Source organism: Aethalodelphis obliquidens, unplaced genomic scaffold (assembly GCF_003676395.1).
Source record: "Aethalodelphis obliquidens isolate GAN/ISIS:26980383/991018 unplaced genomic scaffold, ASM367639v1 scaffold41, whole genome shotgun sequence".
Classification (NCBI taxonomy): Eukaryota; Metazoa; Chordata; class Mammalia; order Artiodactyla; family Delphinidae; genus Aethalodelphis; species Aethalodelphis obliquidens.
Window position 1 is genome coordinate 3,308,579 of NW_020837985.1, and position 16,670 is coordinate 3,325,248.

Consider the following 16,670-nt stretch of genomic DNA (forward strand, 5'->3'; position numbering starts at 1 on the left):
ACGTAACTTCATGAAAAAGAAACCAAAGTGGGGTGGAAAATGCGGAGGGAAACCTATTCTGTTAAATAACTCCTGACGCTGGGGAAGTTGCCTTAATATCTCTGGACCTTATTTTCCTCATCTATCCACCTGTCTTTCCTCACTTATGCAATTGGATAAGGTTCTTTTCTGAGTTCTTGGAAAATATCGCATTTATATGGAAAGGCAATCGAGGGCTTTATATAAATTCCACTGTGTGACATTAATAAGCCAGGCTAGGCTTATTTCAAGAAACAGTGAATGAACAAATAAGCACTTGCAATATCTGGCATAATGCCTTAAAATCAGTCAGACTTTACTGAGTTTACAGTACATTTGAAGAGATTATGGACATTCAGAAGGGTATCATGAGACTTAAGTAAATCCCCAAATATCACTAAAGTAAATTGCTTCCATTAAAAGAGCAGTAAAATACAACCAGGAATTTTAAGTAACTACTTCAGATTGTAACGATTAGGGCTAAAATTTTATTTATAAAATAAAGCTTTTATAATTAACATTTCTCTTGTTCAACTTTTAAGTTGAAATTTTTTCAGTTGAGGAAATTTTTCACTAGCCAGATCACTTCACCTTGTTTTAGGACAGTGTATGTGGACTCATTTGCTTGGTTTTGTGAAATTCCCCTCTGATGATAAATCATACACTTCAATTGTCTGGTTAAAAATACACTTTCTTAGATCTCACCTTTTTATTAGCTGGCTTTCTATGCGGGGAACATTTTCACAGAGAACTAAAGCTCTCATTTCATGCAGTTACTGCAGTACATCTGATTACAAATGAGAAACAGCAAGATAGTTTTGAGAAGTGGACGTACGATGGCCACAGACTTACCGGCTGAGTTCACGTGTCAGCTTCTGTGGGTGAGACTCCCAAACTCCTTACATGCCAGGCAACTTTCAGTTCACTTTTAAAATTCCTCCCTGGGTTTCCACCAAGCTGGGCTGATAAGCCTTCTGCTTCCCTCTGCTGACTAGATGCTTTTTAAAATCCTTTCTACAATGATGGTGAAATGAAGCATATAAAGTCATTTTTTTTCTCTTCCAGTATCTTAGGATTTGAGACCTTCTGACAAAAGAAATAACTTATCATAAAATCAGAAAACTGAAGGGAACCAGAGAAATCATTAGCCCTGATTTTATAGATGATGCCAGTAGGCTACCTTGGGACAAAGTTTAACTAGTGGCAGAATCAGGACTCAAGCTTTGCCTCCTGACTACAAATTAATGCTGCTTTTCTTACTATTTGCTAACTGACTGTCAAGCACATTTCAGATACTGGGTGTTTTTTGTTTGTTTCTTTGCTTGTACCTCTCCTCTCCAGAGGACATAGCTATACAGTCAGAGTTAAAACACCTTTCTTACTCCTATCTAAATCGCCACAAGAGGATGGCAGCTCCTCTTTCAGGGTAATTTTCATTCAGAAGTGATTTAGGATTTTGGAGGAGTTAAAAGCTAATGGCTAAGCTGTTATTAAAAAAAAAAAAAAGGGAGTGGGGACTTGGGGTGGGGCTCAGGGCTTGCTGAGGAAGGAGCAGCTGAAGTTGGGGAGTCCTACAGAAGGGCTGCAGGGAACCCCCAAGGTATCTGGATTGGAAGAGGACATTGAGCCTCAGACATGAACAAACTTCCATGGTACGTGGTCCACGGATTGCATGGTCTCTGCATCTGCTACTAGTCTCTCTGGTCACCATGTGCCTGCCAGCCTGTCGTGGATGTGACCATGGACACAACACTGGACCTACCAGGCTCCTCTCTGACCTTCCAGACGAGGTTTTTTGCAGGGTGAATATGTGGTTTTTGAATCATAGGCAGAAGGATGACTTTGGGTACTGGCAGTACTATTTTACTGAAAATCTGGAGTTGCACAAATAGTTCTCTAGAACATAAAACTAAATGGATTTATACACAACAATTACACTCAGCATTTATAAGAGGCAGTACAAAATGTGTTCTGCTTCTACATGATATAAATTGTATATAATACCATGATTTAAACAATATTAATTAATTAGTTCCGTGAAATACATCTTACTCAGAACGTCTGACGTTTCCCACAATAAAGGGAAAAAATGCAGTTCTTTGAGCAGTTGAGTTTCTTTTCATTTCCAAGTTCATTTTAGTGACGGTGGGAAGATTTAAGGATAATCCTTCCATTGAAGACGCAGAAGTCAAAAAACGTCACAGGACTGTTCTGAACTCATCAAAAATGAAATTAGGCACGTGTGCTTCAGCAACCTAAAAAAAATAAGAGTTAACTTTCATAGTGTTATAAGAAGCAATTCAAATTTTTCCATATGAAAATTAAAGACACGAAGACATCCTTTGGAGCAAGGTGAATCACAGGGAAATACTGGGCCACTAATTGAAACCACCACCTTCTGCTTCTGGTGTCCTACTGCTGGTGTCTAATTTCTTGGCACTGCTGACATCTGAAGGGATGCTATACAGCTCCCTGTCCCCCCACCCCCGCCCCAGACGTGAGCTCCTTGGCTCTTAAAGGCACTTGGATCTGCAAGGATGCGCATGCCTCTGGGAAGTACTAAGAAGTAGTCTCAGGTCACCTCATAATTAACTGATGGCCAACCTCAGTCACTTGCCAGAACGGGACATCTGGCAAGTGACTGAGGCCAGAGGAGGAAGACCCTCAAAGGCAGGCATTCCTTAACTGTGCTGGGGAAGCCCTCAGAGGGGTGGGACTGGGTAAATGGGGTGGAATGTAGAACTAGGTGATCTCCAAGCACTAGAAATTGGTAGTCTTTAAGAGCAGTATTTAATTTTTTTCTGACTATAAAGTTATCACCTGCTAATTAGAGAAAATTTAGCAAATGTAGATAAGTATAAAAAAGGAATAATCTCTAATCTCAATTCCTTATGAGAAAACTAAAACTGCTAATTATTTTGTATCAAATTCTTCCAGTTTACACACACACACACACACACACTCAAAACTAGAATCACATAATTTTCTGTCCTTCTGCTAAATTTTATGTTCTGAATATCCTTACATGTACATCTTGGTGAACTTTTGCATATATACCCAGCAGGTAAATTTCTAGCAGTGGAATTGCTGGGATCAGTAAGATATTACAAAAGTTTTTTAAATAGATAAAGTCAAATTGCCCTCTCCAGAGATAAGCAAATTTACATTCCCATTGATAGTACTGAGAATTCCCATTTCTTTGAAACTTTCCCAAGCACTGGGCGCCCAACATTTTACTTTTTACCCATTTTACTGTTACTTTGATTCATGTCCCTTTAATGTAAGGTTGAACATCTTCACAAACGTTTACTGGCCACTTGTATTTCTTTTCCTGAAAACTGCCTGTTTCCTGAAAGCTCCCATTTTTTTTTTTTTTTCGGTTGGTTATCTTTTTCTTATTGATCTAGAAGAGCACACTATAAGTTAGAAAAAAAAAGTTTTGTTAATAGTTTTCCCAATTTTTTAAAAAAAATTTTGAGACATCTGACAGAGAATTGTTTCATTACATTCAGCACTTATAAGAGATGAAATCTCTAAATCCTTTGTGGCTTCCTCCTTTGGTGTTATATATAGGATGTTCCGCTTTAGCCTAAGTTCTATGAATTTTTTTTTTTTTTCGGTACACGGGCCTCTCACTGTTGTGGCCACTCCCGTTGTGGAGCACAGGCTCCAGACGCGCAGGCTCAGCGGCCATGGCTCACGGGCCCAGCCGCTCCGCGGCATGTGGGATCTTCCTGGACCGGGGCACGAACCCGTGTCCCCTGCATCGGCAGGCGGACTCTCAACCACTGCGCCACCAGGGAAGCCCAGTTCTATGAAATTTTAAAAAATTCTAACCCCCCTCCAACTTATAAACATTATCTGGGATTTTGATTATAACTGCAATACGATTATAAACTAGAAAGAACTAATACTTGAGTTTCCTCATTCAGAAATGTGGACTTCAAAATTTTATAGTTTTTTCCTAAATATTCTTTCATATCTCTTACAGAGTTTATTATTCTTGGCTATGTTATTTCCTTGCTAATTCTGTCAATAGGATCTTTTTCACATTATAGTTTTGAATTGGTTATTAGTGTATTCACTTTTTATATTATGTAATCAGCTTACTTTCTGAATTCTTATTGTTTTAATAGTTTTCCACAAGTTTCTATTGGGTATTCAAGGAAGACAAATTCATTCTCAAAACAAATTTGTCTTCTTTTCATTATGCATTTTAAATCTTTCATTTCCTATTCTATTGTCTGGAACCTGTACAACAAAAGCAGCAGTGAGCATCAGCACCACCATGTAACTCTTATCGTCCTGACCTTGATGAGAATGCCAGTAGCACTTAGAATTAAGTCTGACCTTGCTAGTTAATTTTAAAAGCATCATCTTTGGTTTTTGTTATAAAAAAAGTAACTTTGATTCCTAACCTACTAATTTTTCAAAATCAGAATGGCTTTTCAGCATCTATTGAAGGTTTTTTTATATTTCAGGGTCAAGCTCTCCACTCTCAACTAAAACTTACCAAAGTGGAATTACTACTGAGAAAAGAAAAGAGTATCTTAGGAGGTGGAAAGTAATCTGTCATTTTTGGAAACGGTGGTTGTATAGCACTTCAACCGTGGTGTGAACTTAGCCAAACTTGCTGTGGGAAGCAGGTTACTGTAGAGATGAAAAATGAAGCACACAATCATTCTCTACCCCGACCCCTTAAGGAATTCTCCCCTGGAGCTCATCTTAGCTCCTCAACAGGCTGAGCTGCAGACCGGAGGAGGGTGTGGTAGAGGGCAAGAAGAGGGAGGAAGCTGTGTTCAACCCTGTCTTCTCGCAAAGCACTGAACACGTGGAGGAGGGGGAACATCTTAGAGCCGAGCCGGGGATAGAGCAGGGCGAGGGGCTCAGAGGTGTCCACTGGGAATGAGCCTCTGGACTTCATTCCTCATGGGTCCAAGGCTATGCTTCATACCATCTTTCTACAAAAAGGGCATTAATATTGTTCTTTATCTACTGCTTACCCTCCTGGGTAGCTTTGTGTACCGAACATAATCCTCCAGAAACAGAAGGGCACCCACAACATCTGCAGGCATTTCTGGTATCTTCTGGCTGCAACAGAGAACAGTCTGGATCGGTTAACTGCTTTGTACACAGTGGACCCTCAGTCAAAATACTGAAAGACTAAAAAAACGACAGATGACTAAATGAAGCCAAAGTAGAGGCACATCTACAGCACCTCCTCCTGAGTCACAGCAAGCCACATCTTGCTGGCCTGTCTTCAGAACACAGCCCGGAGGATGGAATCAAACTTCTCTGAACGGCCTACACGGGGCTTCACCACATGGTGCCTGCTGACCCTTTAGGGTAGCAGAGGAGACTCAGGACCCAGCATCTCATGCAAATAACTTGTTTCTATCCCAGAAAAGCCACATTTGGGGTGGGGGAGGGGAGAACTAAAGGTTTACAAGCTTTATATCATGTAGGAACTTCCGTGCAATTTGTTCCATTACACACCAGGAACTCGGGCTATGCTGCCCACGAGGTGCTCCCTGACACTCCACTGGAGGGTGGAGCCATCCCTGGGCAGTGGCCCAGTGGGAGGACACGGGCTCACTGAGGTCTGAGCACAGTGTCCAGGATGCAGAGGGGCAGGCCTGTACTTTCTCCCCACGGAGCTTGCTGATGGTGGTTATGACGCATTCACAGTGTGTGCTCCCAGGGCTCCTCGGCAGAGTGACTAAGGATGGGCACACCTTTAATTGCCCCAAACAAGGAGATGTGCCCCGACCTGCTTTACAGAGCCAGGTGAGCAGTCAGTTCCTGTCTCTACTAGGGGGATGATAAGAGGAATTTGCCATGCGAGGCTCCCAGCCCATTCTGTAACATCAATTCCATTTTTTCCTGGTTGGCCTTCTGTACCTTGTACACTGCTCCACTGTGGAGCGGATAAACTGGCCGATCAATGCCAGGAACTGTTCTGTGTACCGGGAATGAAACTGCTTCAGCAGGGTGAGCAGTCCCAGCACGAGTGGCGGCCAATCCACAGGGTCGGCAGGTTTTCGGCAGACCATGCCTGCAAGGACCGACAAATTACAAATTACCACCAAGCGAACTGCTTGCCTTAGGCAACATTCATTTAGTATGAATGTTCGTGAATGTCAAAACGTCTGGGGCCCACATCATCACTGGCAGGTGATTACGTGAGGGAATGATAATCCAGGACTACATTTTGAATTAGGCCCAGGATTTGGTGGAGGCTTCTAGTGGTCTGAAGGATTCAACATCCTAAAATGGGTACTAATTTTTATAATTACCATCACTGTTTCTTTTGGATTATATAATTAATGGATGCAACTGTAGAAAAATTTAAAGATATAGATAAACGTAAATGAGGAAATAAAAATTGCCTAGAATCGGCTTCTGTTAATGGCAGCATGGCATACTAAATACCTTGAAGTACTCTCTTAAATGAAAACATTCAAAATGCTGGATAAGATTTTAAAAGTATCTTTAAACACAAGGTTAAATGTTACACAAGAAAAGAACGTGCAGAAATCAGGACAGTCGAAGAAGGAAATATGTCAAGTGAGTGAGTGAGTGCCAAAGCTGGGCTTTTCACTAAGGATTTCTGCCCAAATCTGGAGACCTTGACCTTCTGCCTGAATGGCTGTATGGGGAACAGGAGACAGACCACAATGTTGAAAACAAAACAAAACAAAAGGACGTGGGTTTGAGCCCTGGTCCAGGAAGATCCCACATGCTGTGGAGCAGCTAAGCCCGTGCGCCACAACTACCAAGCCTGTGCTCTAGCGCCCGTGAGCCACAACTAGTGAGCCCGCATGCCACAACTACTGAAGTCCGCACACCTAGAGCCCATGCTCTGCAACAAGAGAAGCCACTGCAATGAGAAGCCCGTGCACCGCAACCAAGAGTAGCTCCTTCTCGCCACAACTAGAGAAAGCCCGTGCGCAGCAACAAAGACCCAACACAGCCAAAAATAAAAATAAATTAATTAATTAAAAAAAAAGGCAATCAACCCAATTTAAAAATAGGCAAAAGACTTGAACAGACACTTAACAAAGAAAAATATAAAGAAACAAACAAAAAAGATATAAAGAACAGCCAAAAAGCACTTGAAAAAGCGCTCAACATCATTAATCATCAGGGAAAGGCAAGTTAAAACTATAATGAGATACCATACACACTCATTAGAATGGTTCAAATTAAAAAGACTGAGATGGCCAAATGCTGATGGGTTGTAAAATGGTACAACCACTTTGCGAAAAGGATTGGCAGTTGATTAGAAAGTTAAACTGGTCAGACAGACCCGCAGATCCCATATTTGGGTTTTTGTGAAGACTGGAAAAACTAACTTAAGATGCCAAAACAAGTTACCTAACCCAGGCCTTGGCAATTCCAAATTACTCAATGCCCAATGCAAAAGACTCTAGCCATACTCAGAACATGGAGAAGTAATCCTTTCCAGGTGGAGAACAAAAGTGATGTTTACAACAAAAACTTCCTCTGAATGAGCACCACAGAGATTCTTCCTTAAAAGACCAAGGCAGGCATGCGTTTCTCAGATCAGTCTTGAGAACAATGCTTACAAGGTTAAATAAATGTTTTTAGGGTCCACAAACATGCTGATGTTCCTTCCTCAGTCCTGCTTTTCTTTAATTTGATCCCCGACTTAACACATCAGCCTAATTCATGAAAAGTACTGTAGCCAGGGGACTTCTCTGGTGGCAGAGTGGGCACAATGCAGGGGGCACAGGTTTGATCCCTGGTCAGGGAACTAGATCCGCAACTAAGAAGTCAGCATGCCACAACTAAGAAGTCAGCATGCCACAACTGAAGAGTCTGCATGCCGCAACTAAAAAGTTCCCACATGCCGCAATGAAGATCCCACGTGCTGCAACTAAGACCCAGACGGCCAAAATAAATAAGTAAATATTAAAAAAAAAAAAGAACTGTAGTCAGGTATACATACATTTCTAAGACACTTAACAGTTCTGTTCTGTTTTGTTTAAAGATCTGGGAATTCTGATCTTCCACTATCACTATTCCACTGGAATAGTGACATATTTCCCATAAGGAGTCGTATAATCAAGGAGCCTGACCTTAACCATACATGCAATGAAAGAAATATTACCTAAGAACGAGACCACTGAACAAACCGTCTTAATGAAAACAAGGTATCTTCATGCACTGACAACTCACCATTATAAAGAAGCATATATTCTTATTTTGTAATAACACAGGGACAAGACAGGGAGGTCATGAATCTCTGAATCTTGAGATGAACTTTTAAGTCCATCTTGGGATGGTTCTTTACATTGATTTTGACCAACATACAGAAAAGGATCCAGCATCAGATAAGCATTTGCTCTGTGAGAGGTACTGTCATAGGTATTTTTGAAATCTGCTTGGCCTGAGAGGTTAAGTAACTTGGCCAAAGTCACACAGGTGATAAGTCATGAAGCCAGAATCCAAACACACACGTGTTCCCTCCCTCTTATGGCAAGGACTTACTGGGCGCCACCATGGCCTGCGTTCTGTGGCTGTAACAGGTATTGTTACTGGGGCTGTGTCTGGAATCAAGGAATCTTTTTGAATGAGGGAATAAAAACCTTACAGAGAATCCACATCTTTATCCTAAAAAAAAACCTTTTGGAATAGGAAGGGAAATACTTGAAGGAAGAAATATATTTTGGAATTGCTGGTTAAAAAAAGTATATGGTTACATTCATGGAAAAGCTCTTACAATACTTTCAGAGTAAATTAAACTCTACAGCAGACTCTAAAAATCTCTACTTAGATATAAAGTTTGGAGACAGAGGAAATACCCAGGAATCTTATAAAAATGTTCAAGATAAAGTCAATGACAAAAAAACATTGGGTTATATCCTTGGACAGGACAAATATACTGATAGCCTTTGGTATCTATTGTTTGTATCAAGTATTTTCAAAAATAAAGTACTGGATTATCCCTGGATTAGTCTCCTGTACGTAACTATATTTTTACTCTTCATACCAAAGTTCCAGATACACAGTAGGCACATGACACTTGTTGAAAGAACATTAACCAAAAAGAAGTTTCTTTCCCACCATAATCAGCTCCTTAAAGAAGAGAGAGAAGCAAAGGTCCCACACATTTTACAAGTTGGATAATCAGCCACTGTAAATTAAAGGTGGATTATACTTCGTTGATATTAAATCCACCGTCTGCATCATATTTCAGAGGCCCAAAGACATGGATTTTATAAACACGCAATTAACTATGAAAGACCTCATGTGTGACATAGCATTCTATACCAAGAGCTGTTTGGTTAGATGTTAATCTACCGTTATTGTTCCTTACTGCAAAGAATAAATGTCATACAGTACCTAGGTTTTTGCTGTACTGAAGTTTTGGCAACTGGGCGATCAAAAATAGAAAGTTGACAACCGGGAAGTAGGGTAAGCGCTTTGTTGTTATGTATATCTGGAAAGAGAAGGGAAGAGATGGGCTCTTCACATCACACAATACCACAGAACACATTTTCAAAGGGAAGCTGCCATTTATTTGTTTGCTCTTCTGACTGCTGAAAACTAGGATGGTTCCATTAACTTGCTGCCTTCAGAGTTTTATTTAACACCACTGACCATTCCCCCACCAAACAGATACCCACTTGACAATTAGCCCTGTTGGGATGGGAACAATTTTGCTTAGATTAGCAGTTACCTCCCCCCTGAATCCTGTTAATGTCAGCAACAAAAGGAGGGGAGAAAAAGGCGATGAGCAAGAAAGTCAAGGCAAAGCTGGAAGGAGGGCAGAGGGAGGGAAAGAGAAAAGAGGGAGAAAGAAAGAAGGAAAGATCCGTAGAGCCGTGCGTGGCGGCGAGTAAGCAGGAAGCAAGCAGACGTCTCTTTGTCCAGTGGCTTTCCCGCAGGCAATGCCACAGAGCAGTCTCTGGATGTAGCATCACCCCAGTTCACGGGGCAGAGAAGTACAGTCAGAACACACCCAGCCATCTCCCTCCTCCCTGTTGGACCGGTTCCCTGGGAGGTGGGGTGGCATCCTGGCCAGGAGCGCCCGCTCTGGTCAGACTGCCAGGCTCCATCGCTGGCTAGTGTGGAGCCCTGGGAAGTTATCAACCCCTGAGCCTCAGGATCCTCCCCCAACAAGGGCACATTTAAGGGACTGCTTTGAGATCAAGTGACAGCACCCATCATGGGGTTAACACAGTGCTTGGCACATAATTACAAAATGTTAGGTGCTATTTAGGTTCATAATTTTTTACCCCAAACCCAGGGGATTGTATAGATTTCAGAATTTCATATTACAATAAAGATTTTAGAAAGGTAATATAGAGTCTAGGGTAACAACCTGTAATGAAAGTTATCAGTATTTCGGCATCAAAACATGAAAATTCACAGGAGTATAAACAGCCGCAAGTCAGTTTGGGACGGGTTTTGGCACCAAGTGAGATCTGGCACCAACTTGTGGAAAAAACTTTCAGTTCCCAGAGGTTTATGGAGATCAGAATTGCAGAAAAGGACTTGTGGCCCCAGACTATGATCGTGATTACTGTCAGCCACAGAGGGAAGTATCTTTGGGCAAGAAGGATCAATGCCACCATTTAGCTGCAGTTCAAATACCAACCCGCAGAGAAACCTAAAACGCATCTCCTATAGATATAGCGCTTTTCACTTTTCAACGAGTTCTGACAAACACTGTATCACTTGATTCCCACAGCCCCGAGTGAGGCAGGGATGGTGTGATCATCCTCATATTACACGTGGGAAACGGGAGCCCAGAAAGGGCGGGAACTCAAGAGAAGGGAGGCTCCAGGATGGGAACCAGGTCCTCCCAGTACCTGAGCACAGCGATCTGGGCCAGATGGCCTTAGGTACCACACTATCCCCCACCACACCATCATATATTTTAATCGTTAACCTTGTTCAGTGGGTTGTGGATGCCAGCTGCCTCCAGGTAGGCTGTGATTTCATATAAGAGTGTGTTATCTTCTTTGGGGTAAGGAAGTGAAGGGTCCTGGTAGTGGGCTTCAATATCTGCTAGGAGAGCCCTAGATGAAGGAAAAACAAAAACAAAAACAAAAACAACAGTGATAAATATTAGAGATAAAATCAATCTAGACAACAGTTAATACAAGCTATGATCTTCCAGGGATCCAGTGTCCTCACCTGTAAAACAAGGGCTTGATCCTTCTAATTCTCAATTTCCATACCTGTGATTGGTTACAAATGGAAAATTTGACCTAGAATTACATTATCTTTTGGAGTTCACCCAAATCAAATGCTTTCACCATTCAAAGTTTTATGAATTGACTGAACTGTTTTCACTACCTACTTTGTCAAAAGCACTGACTTTGTGACCAAGAATCACAGATTATTTATCTTGAGGCAGGAGGCTCGAAAAGAGAGCAAGCTGAAGGAGAGGTAAAGGGTGTGGCTGTGCACCGGGATGCGTTCTCACAGCCACACCCGGGCAGCAGTGCGCTTCCACCCGCCCTCAGAAGAAATAGTGACTCAGTCCTGTGGAAAGCCAGGTGTGGATTTTGGTAATAATTGCCTTCTCAGTCTGTGCAAGTACCTAGCATGGTGTCTGGTGTGTATTAAGTGATCAATATATGTTGGCTGAATAAATGAATCTATCAAAAAAAAGAAAAAAAAAGAGAGACAGACCAAGACAGATTTGATTACCTATGGGAAGAAAGCCTGTAAATTCAGAGAGCCTTCTCACTCAAGAAGAACTTAAAAGAGCAGGTATTGAACAAGAAACTGGAATGCTAATCGATGATGAACAATCCAGGCCCACAGCTGGCTGTTTCAAATGCCGGCACTTACTTATTGAGATTCTCCAAAGCAGCGGCCAGATGTTTGGAGTCAAACCGACAAGAATAATTTAATTCATTGGCAATCTGTTGTCTCAGAATCTGCATCTGCCCAACCTGTGAACAAGCAAGAGAGAGAACAGGTAAACTACACAAGGATTTCAAACAGATAGCGAGGAGACAGACAAAAAGATGACGAGCTTTTATTGGAAGGATCACAACATTCTAAAGAAAAATTCAAGGATTTCCTGGACTGCCTTTATGGCTAAGGCCAGCATCATCCCTAACGGAGCAGAGGACCCTTCAAGAAATGTCTGGAGAGATTCCTGTACACCAACTTCAAAATAGCCCTGATGTCTAACAGTTTACAAAGTGATCCATTAATGCTCAATTGTCCATGGATTAAAGGTGTGTGTTTTGAAGCTCTATTTTTGATCTTTTGGAATAAATTCTCCATGTTCAGTACCCACTAATGAGAAGCCCTACTTCCTTTATTTGTCCTAAACTGAAATTTCTCAAGTCCTAAGGATGTCATTTCACTCTAATATTCGGTCAATATAAGCCTGTCTACATCACTCAGGATTACAGATCAAGAAATAATCTAGGTAATAAAATAATCTACATACAATCTTCCAAGAAGGCCCTTCTAACAATGATAACCCCGAATCCGGAGGTTCTTAACCTTTTGTCGGCACCTTGGACCTCTTAAGGAATCTAGCGAAGACTATGGACATTGTCTCAGAATAATTCTTTTGAATGTACGAAATAAAACATACAGGATAACAATGGAAGCCAATTGTAACAAAATGTAATTCGCAAGCTATTAAAAGAATGGATTTGTGACCTGGAGTTATGCTAACACGGTGGATCAACCATTGTAATTTCCAAGTAATGATGAGCATAAAGGATATTTGGAGGTATCCACGGCGACTGTCAGGTGTTAGGGAACTATCTTTGGGTCAGTTTGAGGTAAGAGTTCAGCTGGCTCTGACAAGTTCAATTTGTTGGTATCATAAAGTCAACAGTATACCCTAACTTTTTATGCAGTAAATTCCTTCTCTTTTCTAGAAAAGCTATCCCTAAAAGATTAGCAAAGGGGAGAGGAGGAATACGAAGGGAGGTTGTTTAGTAATGATGGCAACAATAAAGAAGAAATGAACACATTTCCTCTGAGTTGTTGGGAGCAGAGAAAGGAAAAAAAAGAGTGGTCTTCTCTAAGAGTGAAGAAAAGGTATCACTTAGATCAATGGACTTTATAACAGTTAAAAGTGTCAAACGACCTCAAATGTACTACCTTCGACCACTATTCTTATGAGGCTACTCTACTTATGTCAAGAAAATAAAAGTGAATCCAAAAAAATGCTATTTGTAAGTAAGAAACCTTTTATTAACAGAAAACTATTATTATTTAAAAATTAGAATAGGGCAAGGCCAAGAAAACAGTGGGTTCTTCCAGGCCACTCAAAAATGTCCCTCCAACCTTGTCTCTGCCCATATAATTCCTTGCTTAATTCTAGATACTCTATGTCAAGGATTCCCTAGAAAATACCAATCTGGAAATGGAAACAGAAATAAATGCAGTTTTATGTAACTTGTTCTTATTTAAATAAGATACTGGAGAGGTTAAGGAGCCTGGGAGGTGATAAGCTCATTCTACCTATTTGTTCGCCTATTAGAGAGCTCTGGACTGTCACTCTTTCTCTCTGTGATTTCTCTAGAGCTGCAATGACCAAGAGAGCAGCCACTGGCTGCCTGTGGTTGTTTAAATTTAAACAATTAAAATGAAATAAAATTTGAAATTCAGGTCCTCACTCCCCACAAGCCACGTTCTAAGCGCCCAACAGCTCCATGTGGATAGTGGCTGCTGTCACTGTTGAAAAGCACAAGTATTTCCATGCTGTTCCAGATTATTATGCCCATTTAGTGACTGCAGGTTCCCTAATTCAAGACAAAAAGACAAATTGGTCCTTGGGGGTTTTAATGTAAAGATCAGTGATTTAGACCCAAGACTTGGCTACTATTGAATTACCAGCAATTATTGATACAACTAACAGTCGTCCATAATAGTCACTGGGAAACCTCCAAAGCCTCTTCTAAGCATCTCTGTAATCTCTCTTGGCTTCCTACAGAGGTGAGACTCAGGCCAGTCCAGATTAGGGTGGCAAACTGACAGCAACTCATTAATGAACTTGTTACATAAGGATGGAGTATAGCTGAGGGAGGAAAACTTCTATTTCCTTCTGTGAAAGCACCTCTTGCCAAAAGTCATTTCAAAATGAAAGTTTTCTTCAGTGAAAGAAAAACAATGAATAGGCCAATGAAAAGCCCAGTCAAGAACAGCCAAAGATCAAAAGAACTTAGAAATAATGACAAACTGAAATGTTGTGTTTTTGTTTTGATGGCCAAAGAAAGAAAAGTGGCTTTCTTTGGGCAACCAAGTTACAAGAAAATAATAATTAAAAAACCATAGCCTTGCTTCTCCCCTCTCTCCCACGACATACCTTCATGATAGCTTCCAGATAAGCGGTCCATATCTTCTGTGTTTTGGCAATGGCAGAAAAATAAATTTTATTCGAATTTGCTGAAAGGTTAAAATATGATTTTCTATTTAGTAACTTTGGAAAGGCTACAGTGTTCTCTCTACCTCAGCCTCGTTTCAGAACACTTACCTACAATGCTTTTTAGGGGGCTGATGGCATTCATGAGGGTTTTTAAAGTATCCTGCACAGTTCTGTCTCGCAAGATAATTTTCTGAAACATGCTGAGGAAATTCTAAAACAAGAAGGCATGATCGAAGAGCAAAACATAATGAATAAATACTCCAGTTAACTAAAATGCTATGCAGAACACAAACTAGCTGCATTCACACAACGCTACAAATAGGATGACAGGGAAGCAGCAACTTCCAGTTCCCATCAGAAACACCCCTGTTAGGAGGAGTTGCTGGTTTCCAAGATGAAATTCACAAGAACAGTCTACCCATAAAAATACTATGCTGGCCAAAGAAACTCCAGTTTATTCTCAGTTCTTATCTATTTAACAGGAGTCATATACACATGCCTGATATCAGTCTAGGAAAGCACGAAAGAAAGGTTAAACGAACTACTCTCTTCTCCGCCAGGGTAGCAGAAAAACGCACGAATGCCAAAAAGCTCACCTGTAACTCTTTGACAATCATAAAGCACAGAAGCCTGTCTAACCCATTCAGACCGAAAGTCCCCAAGGTGTTCTGGATCTCTGAGAAGAGGCGGCTGCTGGTCACCTCTTGATGGGTTTTCATATCATACCAAGTATTCAGCTGGTCAATGTGGCATGTCATTCTAAAACAAAAACAAAACAAACTCAAAACCCAAAAGCAGCTCAGAATTCATCCTGAAGGGATGTGGGATGCAACAGGATTAGGGGCATTGGATAGGAAGAACAATGGTTTCATGATTTGCGCTTTAATAACCTCTGCATCTAGGCACCCAAGACATCTCACGGTGAACGTTCACTGGGCCAGAAAGGCAAAATTCAGTTAAATCACCTCTTCCTGCCCTTGCTATGTGACCAGTTTGACTGCTTCATTTCCACTGGGTTGGGCTGCTGTTTGGAGTCCTGTCTTGAAGACAAGGCTAGATTCGGCCATCAGGCTGGAAGGCTTTAGAGCCCTGTTGTCTCTCTGGAGGGTCTTTCTTTAAATATCCAGAGACTAGGGACAAAACACAGTCTTGTGTCATTTCCAATTTGGTAAGAAAGGAACTTCGAATCCTTGTGTCCTCACATCTGAGACTATGATGACAAAGCCATTTCCTCTTTCCTCCCAGTTCTGGTCATTGACCAGCGATTCCCTTTTAGACTCAGGAGTGTGACGATGGCAATGATAACAACCAACAACGTTTACCGAGCGCTTCCTATGTGTCAGGCACTGGGCCAAGACCTTTCCGTGTGCTCACACTTCATCCTCAGAATAGCTGTGATGTACGAGCTGTTTGACCTTCATTTTATAGATGAAATAACCGAGGCTTCCAACACCATACCCATAACCACCATTTTAATGGTTCTCAAATGTTGGCGTACGGACCTAAATCACTGGTAGAGCATGTTAAAAAACAGACGCCCAGATCCCATTTCTGGAGAGTTGGATTGGGTAGGTCTGGGGTGGAGTCCCAGCCTCTACCTTCAACAGCCTCCACAAAATAATATGCCCTCAATCCTAAGAGCCAATACATATCTTTACTGAAATGAGGCTTGGGAGGGAATTAAAAGAGGCTCAGGAGCTAGGGAATTTTAAATTTGGAAGTAAATGGAAGAACAAGATGACTTCCAGAGCCACAGTCTACTTTCAGGCCTCAGTGTCCTGCTTCCAGCGCTCAGTGCTGGCACTTTGAATGCGTCAGTTGAGAGGCTCCCAATTTTGATGATGAAATCATATACGACATGGAAATCCCAATCATGCTTAATCCTTTCTGCCAGTATTAACACGGCACTAGGTGAGTCAGGTGGACAGTTTTCTAGGAGGGCTTCGGTGACCAACCCATGGGTGCCCAAGAGAAGTCAAAGAGCGTTTCGGATAATTTACGCTTTCTGGCCCATGAGGCATAGACAGAACTCATTTCTGCTGAAGGTGACATCTGGTTTGTGAAGCTTCATAAGTTTCGAAGGACAAAATCAGCCTGAATTTGAAGGTAGTATAAAGAAGACGTGTGATACGGACATTCAACTTACACAAAGCCAACTACGCACGCACAGCTGAACTGAAAAAGAAGAGAAATCATCTTTCCATGGGTAAGCACACCAGGCGGAATGACTGAACAAGCACGACCCAGGGGTGAACATAAGACAGCAGGCAGG

General features: G+C 41.5%; 1 protein-coding gene across 6 annotated transcripts in view; it reads right to left on the minus strand.

The window, feature by feature from the left end:
• Nucleotides 1-52: 52 nt before the first annotated feature.
• Nucleotides 53-16,670, minus strand: part of WASHC5 (WASH complex subunit 5) — a 54,534-nt gene continuing 37,916 nt past the window's right edge. For 3 of the 6 annotated variants that reach the window (XM_027132423.1, XM_027132425.1, XM_027132422.1), the window contains 9 exons: nt 14,995-15,157; nt 14,507-14,609; nt 14,339-14,418; nt 11,851-11,954; nt 10,940-11,069; nt 9,388-9,484; nt 5,920-6,073; nt 5,022-5,109; nt 314-2,273 (listed from right to left, as the gene is read on the minus strand). In XM_027132423.1, coding sequence (XP_026988224.1) covers nt 2,217-2,273; nt 5,022-5,109; nt 5,920-6,073; nt 9,388-9,484; nt 10,940-11,069; nt 11,851-11,954; nt 14,339-14,418; nt 14,507-14,609; nt 14,995-15,157 — 976 coding nt within the window. In that variant the 3' untranslated portion in view covers nt 314-2,216. Of the gene's footprint in view, nt 2,274-5,021; nt 5,110-5,919; nt 6,074-9,387; nt 9,485-10,939; nt 11,070-11,850; nt 11,955-14,338; nt 14,419-14,506; nt 14,610-14,994; nt 15,158-16,670 lie in introns of all 6 variants that reach the window. The other 3 variants (XR_003438354.1, XM_027132421.1, XM_027132424.1) reach the window with 3 other exon arrangements.